The sequence below is a fragment of the Cryptomeria japonica genome, chromosome 1, assembly GCF_030272615.1.
Source record: "Cryptomeria japonica chromosome 1, Sugi_1.0, whole genome shotgun sequence".
NCBI classification, from domain to species: Eukaryota; Viridiplantae; Streptophyta; class Pinopsida; order Cupressales; family Cupressaceae; genus Cryptomeria; species Cryptomeria japonica.
The window spans coordinates 262,606,730-262,617,808 of NC_081405.1; the positions used below are offsets into that span (position 1 = coordinate 262,606,730).

At 32.7% G+C, this 11,079-nt stretch overlaps 3 protein-coding genes across 3 annotated transcripts; all 3 read right to left on the minus strand.

The window, feature by feature from the left end:
- Positions 1–5,701: 5,701 nt before the first annotated feature.
- LOC131073767 (cysteine-rich receptor-like protein kinase 43) lies at positions 5,702–8,035 on the minus strand. Its single transcript, XM_059207235.1, has 6 exons — positions 7,861–8,035; positions 7,571–7,710; positions 7,152–7,362; positions 6,806–7,040; positions 6,277–6,427; positions 5,702–6,034 (listed from the first exon to the last, which is right to left on the minus strand). The coding sequence occupies exons 1-6, from the start codon at positions 7,937–7,939 to the stop codon at positions 5,891–5,893; spliced, it is 960 nt and encodes a 319-aa protein (XP_059063218.1). The 5' UTR covers positions 7,940–8,035; the 3' UTR covers positions 5,702–5,890.
- A 26-nt stretch (positions 8,036–8,061) lies between these two features.
- LOC131857302 (cysteine-rich receptor-like protein kinase 25) lies at positions 8,062–8,808 on the minus strand. The gene is made up of 2 exons (XM_059209582.1): positions 8,790–8,808; positions 8,062–8,621 (listed from the first exon to the last, which is right to left on the minus strand). The coding sequence occupies exons 1-2, from the start codon at positions 8,806–8,808 to the stop codon at positions 8,062–8,064; spliced, it is 579 nt and encodes a 192-aa protein (XP_059065565.1).
- Positions 8,809–9,592: 784 nt separating this feature from the next.
- LOC131857304 (cysteine-rich repeat secretory protein 38-like) lies at positions 9,593–10,157 on the minus strand. Its single transcript, XM_059209584.1, has 2 exons — positions 10,099–10,157; positions 9,593–9,953 (listed from the first exon to the last, which is right to left on the minus strand). The coding sequence occupies exons 1-2, from the start codon at positions 10,155–10,157 to the stop codon at positions 9,593–9,595; spliced, it is 420 nt and encodes a 139-aa protein (XP_059065567.1).
- Positions 10,158–11,079: the final 922 nt, after the last annotated feature.

Consider the following 11,079-nt stretch of genomic DNA (forward strand, 5'->3'; position numbering starts at 1 on the left):
AAATCAAACAAAATCTATTTGTGGTGTTTGCAATGACATTAGTAGTATTTAGTTGTAATAGTTATTGTGGGTTTAGCTTAAAAAATGGACTTTGAAGATATTTATGCTTTTTATCAAATAGATCAGTTTTAGATCTGATTAAATGATTATCATATTAGAAAAAATCAATTTCAATATATATTTTGTAAGGTTTCATTTAAATTGGCCTCTTATGTACAAGACTAGCTAGCTAGTTTTGGTGTTTTTGATAAAATTTGGTATAGAATTTGCACATCTAATTTCTAGATCTTAGAGAAATATTAAATTTTGGGATGAGGATATTATGAACCAATACTTGATAAGATAATTCATCGTAATCAAAAAAAAATTATCTCAAGAATTTTTTTATTGATGCTACCCTACTGGTCCATAAGACTTCATTCCATAGACAAAAGTAAAAGTTAATCTACGACACTCAAAATTAATATTTCCAAAGCCTATGACAATTTCTCTTTTGACTTTATCTCCAAGGTCCTCTATAAAGTGGCTTCAAATTTGTGCTTTCTCCCCTACCTATTCCATGATGTGCAATGGAAGCCATCAAGGTTTTTTTAATGCCTCTCATTGTATTATATAGGAAGACCCCCTCTGTCCCTACTTATTTATTATTATGGATGAAGTCTTGAGGAGAAATATAAAATTTAGCATCATTAAGCATAGTTTGAATGGTTTTAAGATAACACCATCATCTTCCCCAATCTCGCAACAACAATTTAAGGGTAATATTATTAATGGGTGAAGCTTCTAGTTCAAAGGATAAGGAATGGTTAAGAATCCTCACAGATTATACCAAAGTTTTAGGCCAATACATTAACTATATAATAAATTATTATTTTATTTGTCCCTTGAAGACTTCAGGTTAGGATAGCAAACACTATTAGCGACAAAGTGAAATCTAATTCCTTGTTGTACTTGGTAATTACTGTCACTTAAGGTTTAATTGATATTATTTCTAGTCTTATCTTCTTCAAAAAATTTGATGTTGGGCATGTTGAAAGGGCCCCTTCTAAGCAGTTCAAGAAAGCTTTAGTTTCTTAAAGCCTCTATTTAGAGTATACCTATTTACCTTTTGTTATTGTTCTTTGTTCCCAATATTATGGCTTTTGAGTTAAAAATAATTCAAAGAAGACTCTTGTGGTGTAGGACTAAAAGGAAGGATAGGATTTCTCTTGTGGACTAGGATTCAATGTGTATGCACAAGAAGAATAGAGGACTGGGTATTAGAAAGATAACTCTTATAAACAAATCTCTCCTCTCAAAAATTATGTTTGAAGTAGATTAAGTAAGACTTAGAATAATCTATAATTATGAGGTTCAAATACCTTAATGGTTATAATGATATCTCCTTTCTTCAAGTTCAACATCTATCAAGGGGGTCTATTTCTAGAATAATCTTGTTAAGACTATGAATATCAAAGGTTCGAGCAACCAATAGAAGATTGGAAATGGGGAGAAAGTTCAATTTTGATTAGACTCCTGACTCTCTCCTATTTAATTGGAATTCCACCCTATCTACTTTTCCATTTCCCCTAAATTGGAAAGAAGATTGGGAAGTTTTGTTAAAAGCTACTAGGACTCTTTATTTCCCCTACCTTGGAGAATTGGTCCCAATCGGGCATAAGCACACCTTCATGCTACTATTGAGGATGTCCTCATAACTATATTGAATTAGAGATGCTATATGTATCATGTTCAAGACGTCCTCATCTAGCCCAATTCTCGCTTTGAACACTATCTAGTGAATTTTATTTTCAACATTTTGGAACCAAAATGGCCCCTCTTTAATTGGTTGAATCCATGGAAACACAATACCATTCCCAAAGGAAATCTTCCTCTAGTAGACTACTTGCCATTGAAAGATCCATATGATGGATAATCTTCATAAAAGAGTCATACAAGTGGTTAATATATGATTTTTCTATAAACATGATGGGTGGTCTATTGATCACCTTGTTATCAAATATAACTTCACATGGAATATCAGGGGAAATGTTGTCAATCAATTCCTTTCAAATTAGATTTGATGGAGTAATGTAAAGAGTGTTTATGAAATTTGGTACAAACCATTCTCACATCCTATCATAGTGGAGTTGTGGTGGATGGCTTTTCTTCACATTAGCTGAGAGTTCAATCTTTAGAGAAAAAAATAACCTTGGCCAATCCTTGTGGAGTCCATTATAAATTCCATAGAATAAAATATTAAATGAGCCACTCTTAAGAATCCTTCAAGAAACCCCTTTGAGATAGAAATCCCAATTTTTGACATTTTGGACATCTTAGATCTTCTCAATAGTGTGGATATCACCAAGGCCTCAACTCAATATACTACCTTCTTGTCCCCCTACCTTTGGCTAGTTTAAATTAAAATTTAATATTTTTTCTCATGGTAATATGGGGTAGGCAAATGGGGTGGAGGATAAGGGATCACAAGGGTAGATTCCTTTTTGTTTTCACTATTAACCTATGGGTGCAAACATTAAATTATATTGAATGCAACTCCATCCTACCATGGTATCATGACTGTAAAAGAAAAAGGCTTAGATAATGTAATCTATGAGAAGATTGATCTTAATGTGGTTAAGATGTTGTTGGACAAGGTCAAACCTAGCTAGCCTTTCTATAATATGATTTGCATGGCTCATACTAGCATCTCTTCCTTGTACAGTCATAAGGTGATGTATGCATTTAAAGAGGGGAACCATCTAGAAAATTTATTGGTAAATGTGATAATCTAGGCTAATGACCTCACTACATGGGATGATGAGAATTCTCTCCTAGCCTAGGTGACTCAAATAATTGAATATGATGCCTATTTAGTTATTCATATGAGCTAAATCCCACACCTCCCTTTCTTATGATGTTGTGTTAATATGCTTGTATCAATTTTTTGGTAGAATCATAAAGATATGATATTTCCCTCCCTGATATGTTAGAGCTTCTCTCACCTTTCCTTATTCTCGTATTTTGATTATTCTCCTCTACCTTCTATAGGTTTGGGTTTTTTATTTCTAACAAACGTGGTTGGAGAATTCATCCAAATTGAGTCAAAGGACCATGAATTAATCCAAATAAATAAGGAGCTATGTGATATTCTAGTCACAAGAAAATTTACCGCTATATTAAATCCATGAAACACTACAGCAAGCCCTATTCACATTGGAATTCACCAATTCTTGGATGAAACATGTGGCATTGGTGCAGAGATTTTTTTTAAAGTTTTTAAGGAAGCCATAGCTATTGTGAAAATTATTCTCAATGAAGGAATCTAGATGACAAATAAAAGAAAGGGGAATTACAAGGATTCATTGTAGATATTCCTATGGGATGGGGAGAAGGTGAATTTCTTCCAGAATGACCTTAATTGAGAGGATCTTTTGAGAGTTTAGGCAAAGATTTCAAATATTCTCATGAGATATGTCATCCTTGAAGACCACTATAAGTGTTTCCATGGTTTTTTATTTCCCATGCTTTATCACTTCAGTCATAATGTTAAGATCAATTTTTATTTTTGGATTTTATCTTGGTTGAGAGATTTTGTTGAAAAGTTACAAATGTTGGTAGAATCCCTCCCATCTATCAAGGCCTAATCCTGGGGCTATTTTAGTTCAATATAATCATCACCCCTCCCTTCAATAATTACCTTAGAATTTTCAACCCCTCAATTCTTTCACAAAATAAAATCCCAATATGAAATTTTCATCTCTCTAATGCCTCATCATATTTAGCCCTTATAGTCCTCAATATAGGCTTTAAAGTTTCTAAACCTACCCATGAGTCTAAGAATATTCTGGTAGAACATTCCTCTTTGGATCCTAAAGATAAGAAAGTTCGATTCTCAAACCCTTTTGAGGACTCTTACGTCTCCATCTCTGACACTAAATCCAACTCCTTTAGCTCCTACAAATCCAACACCAAATTTTCTATTTTGTCTACCTCTCCTCACCCCAAAGTTCACTAAAACAGCCCCCCCAGTCCCCTCCAAAAGACCCTCCCTTGACTTGGATGTGGTTTTGCGATTCGGCCCTATGAAGTATGATGTCTATTTTTATATTAGGCTCCAAGCCATAATGGAGAATCTTTGCAAGGCCTTCAACACTAATATGGAAATTTCCAAATGGTAGTTGGCCCAGCTCCATGCAACTAAACAAAAAACCAAAACTCTGAGATATATGATTTTAAAGAAGTTTTAAAGAAGTCACAAGAGTTTTTGGATGAATTCATCCAATAAGGCATATGAAGGTTATGAAGAATGATGCAACCACTTTTTATAATCGGGGGATGATTGATGAGGTGTAGGAAACAAAGAATGATCTTAGATTGGGTGCACACAGATAATTAAATTGGAAGAGGAAGTGACAAATTGAAAGAGAACATAGGGACACTTATAAAGATCATTTAGGACATCATTGAATTTTATAAATATTTCATCAATAATATCACCACAATTCATGTTTTTGGTAGGAATTATGAAGGAGGAAAGAGAAATGTAGGAAAGGATATATGTGAGTGTCCTCTCTCAATGCAATTCTCATTATTATACTCTTAAAAATACTAAACATGTTGTGGAGACTATGCATTCCTCTACACATGCTTTTGGTGGTTGGCTCCTCTACTTCTCCTAGGGGTGTGTCATTTGAAAAAAAGACTACAATTTTTTCGCAAAAAGTATGGTAGGCCATTGAGGTCCTAATCACTCAATGATTCCTAATATTTTTGGTACCTTGCCAGTCCTTTATGTTGTGTTGTTTTGTTGGCCCTCTTTTTGTTTAAGTTTTTCATTTTTCTAATCTCACTCCTCGTGAAATTCATTTTTTTTTGTCTTGATGCTTGTCAAACCTTCTTGAGCTTATCTAGAATCTAAACTTTATTGGATAAATATAATGAATAAATATGTTAAATTCCTAATACAATGAAATTAATTTCTTAAATATACTTCTTGAATATGTTTTAATTACTATTTTAAATATACAATCATAAGAATCTATAAATAATTAATTATTTAAATCCAAAGTTTTAAGAAATGACTATTTAGTTTTTTATTTTCATGTTTTCCTTATTAAATAAAAAAGATAAACTATTATTATTTCATAGCACACATTTCATTGAATATATAGAATTTGAAGTGTTCACAACAAATTTTGGAACTTTCAATTTTCAAGAGAATAACATTATTAGTTTCTTTATTCTTTTATATAATGATAAAACTAATAAATACAAACTATATGTTTTACAATTAAATCAAAATTCTATTATTAAATTTAACTATTATAAATTATATCATGTTTGTTTTAATATACAATTAATGAAATAGATTAGGATTTTTTAACTATAATTTTCAATGCACTCTTTTTCTAATGAACAAAAGAAAATAATACTTACAAAAATGTTACATCATTCTATGGGAAATATAAGATTATATGCTTTATTTAGCACCACAAAATAAAAGTATCACAACTCTATATGTTAAGCAAGATACTATTGAAAGCTCTAAAATTATTATAAAGAAAAAAGAGGAATGAGAAATATAAGATTATATGCTTTATTTAGCACCACAAAATAAAAATATCACAACTATACATGTTAAGCAAGATACTATTGAAAACTCTAAAATTATTATAAAGAAAAAAGAGTAAGTGGGATCATCTTGGATCCATATCTGTTATTGATGCATAGTTGATAGATGGGAGGGCTAAATAAGGGGTAGATGAAGTAGAGGAAGTTATTCTTGAAGTTGATATTGTTGTAGATATATCTAATGGAAGGTTGTTTTGTTCAACATTTAGATAAGCAGGGATTGTGGGATCTAGTAAGTTGTCTACAAAAGGGTTTGAAATCATTGCATATATAGTAGTCATTGGTGGACGAAGTGATGCATTTGCTTGTGTACATAAAAGCCCTGCATAAATACATTTGAAACTTGCTCAATAGAGAAAATTTCTATTATTTCTCTATCAATCACATCCACAATATTTCCTTCATTGTAATATCTCCATACCTACATAAGAGTGATACATACTCATCTTTATGAGATATATATCTATTCATATACCTCATTTGGTTAGGTGAAGGTAAATTTTAGCTTTTAAAAATTGAATAATTAGTTACTATATTATGATGTGGATGGTCAAGTATAAAATTGGTATTAACTATTTTACCTTTAAACTAAATAAATTTAAGAAGAACAAACAAATAACTTTAAAGAACAAACTATATTAACATATCTTATTTTTATCTTACCCATTCTATCAAGCTTTGAAATTGGGGGAATAATCTTTTATCAGTGTTTTTTCTTCCACATATAATTTCCAAAATGACAACTCCAAAGCTATACACATCAGCCTTAGTAGATAATTGACCTAGCATAGCATACTCTGGTGCCATATAACCACTGAAAAATGATATATATATATATATATATATATATATATATATATATATATATATATATATATATATATATATATATATATATATATATAAAATTAAACAAGGAACAAAAGTAACAAAGACAAAAGAAATCAAAATATTGAATAATATTTATTATAATTTACTTCTAAAAAATATTTTAAATTATTTCTGTGGTTATAACTATTATTTGAAAAAATAGTAAAATCTTCTTGAAATAGACTGAAAAATCTAATGCAAATAAAATATAAAAAATATGAAAGTCTAATGTTAGCAATTAACCTAACCATCAAAATAATGTTTCCTTCTAAGTTTAAAACACTATAAATATATCTCTGTGATGCAATGGTTAGATTCTTACTATGTTCCAGCAATCCTTGTCTCAACACGACTCTCATCTTGTCGGATCAGTCTTGCTAAGCCAAAATCGGATATTTTTGGCTCCATTTTCTCATCAAGCAAAATATTGCTTGCTTTGATATCACGATGGATGATTCGCAGGTGAGAATCTCCATGCAAGTATAGAAGCCCACGAGCTATTCCACATATGATGTTCAAACGCTTTGGCCAGTCAAGCTCTTTTCTTCGCTCTGGATCTATATACACATCAATCCAGATTATTATTTTATGACTTTCACGTACGTAGCCTAAAGAAAACAAAAGCAATCTACCACTTTCACTTTTCATATTAGATGAAATAAACTCACGAAATAGTATCTTGTCAAGACTATTATTAACCAATAGCTCGTAAACAAGCAAACGTTCTGATTTCTCTGTGCAACATCCAAATAACTTCACAAGATTTCGATGCTGAATTTTGGCCACCAATTTGACCTCATTTAGAAAGTCCCTTTTCCCTTGCAAAGATTTTAAAGAAAGCTTCTTTACTGTTATTTGTTTTCCATCTAGCATTGTTCCCTGAAATAAGATAAAACATATAAACCTTCAACTTATATTGCAGTATATATAATGCAGATCTGAATTCTAAAATGAGTAAAATACTTCAAGCTTGTTATATTAGGTTGATTACTGAATTGTGTTGAATAACATATACGATATACCAGTAAACATTTGAGCAATTATAGTCAAAACAATGAATGTAATAGCATATTTAATGTGGCTGTACCTTGTATACAGAGCCAAATCCCCCTTCTCCAAGCTTGTTATCATCGTGGAAATTTCTAGTTGCAGCCTTGATATTTTCCAAATTGAATATCATTCCCTGTTCCTCGCCGATCGCTGAGTACACCTCTGTATCTGGGTCCTCTGCGAATTAATGCTTGGCAAAAATATTACACTTTTGTATCTGACTTTTAACTAGGAAAATTATTTTCTGACCAGAATTTGAGGATTGTTAAGAGAAAAATTTCTTGATATTTTAGAGAAAGATACAATAAAATTTAGCCTCAAAAGTACCTTTCCTTAAGAAGAGTGGCTTCCATAATACCGCAGATTTTAATTTTCTTCTGATTGCAAATAGGCATAGCAATAACATCACCAAGAAACCGCCAACAGTACCCAAAACTATACCTATTTTGTTTGAAGACTTTTCTGCACAGGAGATCAATTCAAGAACTCAATCATGTAAAAACCTAAATAAAGAACAACAAGACACAATTATAAGATGTTTCTTAGCATAGTACTCGGTTTTAGAGGTGATGGGGGAGAAAGCAATTGGACGGGAGGCTGTGACGGTGCAGAGGCAGGATTGAAGAAGGTGTACGTTTCGTAACGAGCAACGCAACTTCCGGAGGCGGCCTCACCTCCAAGATGAGTTCCATCTCCCGTCACATTTAACAACTCAACAATTGCATTCCATAAGCATGTTTCGCAGTCTTGAACGGAAGTTAAATCGCTCCAACACTGAACCAGACCGTATATCTGCTGAAATTTAGAGGTAGTTGTCGATCCAGAATAATAGCGACGAGGAGATCCAACGGCTTCAATTGACAGCTTTGCGAGAAACCCCCAAACCGCCGTACTAAACTCACCAGGCTCAACTCTGACCTCTTCTCCATTGTAAGCGGTCTTCGTGTTGGTATCAAGTATTCCGATGAAGGAATAGTTGTCGTAGCGTATGAAGCACTTGGGCAGCCAAGCTCTAGCGCCTATGGCATTTCCACAATCCTGGCGAACACTGGTTCTTGCTAACTTGGAACAGTCAAAGCATTCCTCCACTGTTGTGTTTCCCCGGCATGTAAAGATTAGAAAGAGCAGAGAAAACAATAACAGAAACAGAAAAGCAATAAGAAGAGACAACACATGATTTATCGTGGTTCCTCAAATATGCCTACATCCACACTCAAAGCAGGGAATAACTTCTATTAATCAACTCTACTCAATACATGGGCTGTACACAGCCATTATATAAACATATCAGATACGAATTGAAGAGTCTGGAGAAGTCGAACAGTCATGTGTTCGTTGGGCTTCACATTCCCAACACGACATTGAAGGAGACCATATAGTCTCTCTAGAGTTTGGCCGGAGACAGAGGTGCTCATAAGATTCGATGATGATGATGTATTGTTTACAAGATTATTGAGAACTGTGTTCAAATTACTCTCCAACTCGATACTCCATGTATCCATACTACTGTTGCACATATACAGATAAATATCATTAAACGTTACCGCTGCGTTGGGAACAATGCATAACAAGAACACAACGCAGACCAATTGTGGATATTTTGCATGGTAGGCGATCTGCATGTTTTTCTCCCGTTTAGAATTCTCTCAAAACTTGGCCAACATGAGTATAAAACTCTCTCCCAAAGAAAACAATGGCTAGAATAATTTATGAGTGCATGCATTTGCCACAACTCCTTGGAAAATAAAAATAAAAGAAAAATCTTTAATAAGATTTTGATCAACCGCAAGTTAAATGTGATGGTGTTCTCAAGTATACTTAGAAAGATATTATTTTAAGGAGATATGACCGATAGTAACTATTCAAACTATAATTATTATTATTAGATGTCAACATCATACAAGGTGTACGTTTCGTAACGAGCATCGCAACTTCCGGAGGCGGCCTCACCTCCAATATGAGTTCCATCTCCCGTCACATTTAACACCTCACCAATTGCATTTTTGAAGCATGTTTTGCAGTCTCTAACAGAAGTTAAATCGCTCCAACATTGCATTTCTTAAGTATGTTTTGCCGTACTAAACCCATCAGGGTCAACTGTGACCTTTTCTCCATTGTAAGCTCTCTTTGTGTTGGTATCAAGTATTCCGATGAAGGAATAGTTGTCGTAGCGTATGAAGCACTTGGGCAGCCAAGCTTTAGCGCCTATGGCATTTCCACAATCCTGGCGAACACTGGTTATTGCCAAGTTGGAACAGTTGAAGCATTCCTCCACTGTTGCGTCTCCCCAGCATTGGAGGAGACCATAGACTCTCTCTGGAGTTTGGCCGGAGACAGAGGTATTGAAACCATTTGATGATGATGACGTATTGTTCACAAGATTATTAAGAACCATGTTCAAATTACTCTCCCATTTAGGGCTGCATACATACAGAGGAATATCGTCAAACGTTAACGCTGCATTGGGAATAATGCAGAAGAAGAGCACAATACAGACGAATTGTGGACATTTTGCTTAGTAGGCGATCTGCATGTTTTCCTCCCGTTTAGAATTCTCTCAAAAACAGGCCCTTTAACGTAATGTAATTTGCCAGCTGTATTGTTTGTGAATCATAGCAAGGCATTGTTTAACAGGATTTAACGAAGGAAATCACACTCTGATTTACACCTAAGCCCGTGTTAGCTAGAAATTGGAAACTAAACTGCAACATTGATGGTCAAACCGGCATTGTTGAACAAAGATACTTCAGGAAAATACGGCTCTCATTTGACTTAGACAGAATAGCTATTAGAATCATACAGTCTTAAATCTCATATATTAAGTTTAGAGAACGTTAGTTAATTTTGAGTGTTCAACATTTTTAAATTTAGAAATGTAAACTTAGTGTATGTGATTTAAGTCATTGATTATATAAGTAGTAACCAAATACATGTTTTTTTTCCTGTTTTATGTTTTACTTTTATCTAGTTAGAATGCTTGACCATATCATTTATATTTAATTTTGTGTTTATTTTGAATTAGGTTATATATTATGTGAAATTGGGTTATTTTTCTATTTTGTGTTTATTTAATGGTATCATATTATGTGAAATTGGGTTATTTTTCTATTTTCTATTTATGTATTGATAATCTAGTTTTATATTATGTTGATGGGGCAAAATATGAGGGTAAAAGTCTCTTCCAAAGAATACAAGACCATTCGAGATTGAATATTCTTAAATACAAGTGATGCATTTATAAGAACTCAGTAATATTCACAAGATATAAAAAACTAGGAGACTTCTAATAATATAAAAAATAGATTATTAATACATAAATATAAAATAGAAAAATAACCCAATTTCATATAATATGATACCATTTGTCAAACTATATACATATATTAAACTTAATTCAAAATTATTTTCATGACTCAATTCTAGTAATCATCATGTAATATTGAAAGTCTTGTTTAAATGAATAATCAATTTAAGATCAAAATGAATGAATTTGTAATCTAGAGATTAAAAGTAATCTTGCATCAACCAAAAGTATTTTCTTTTCAT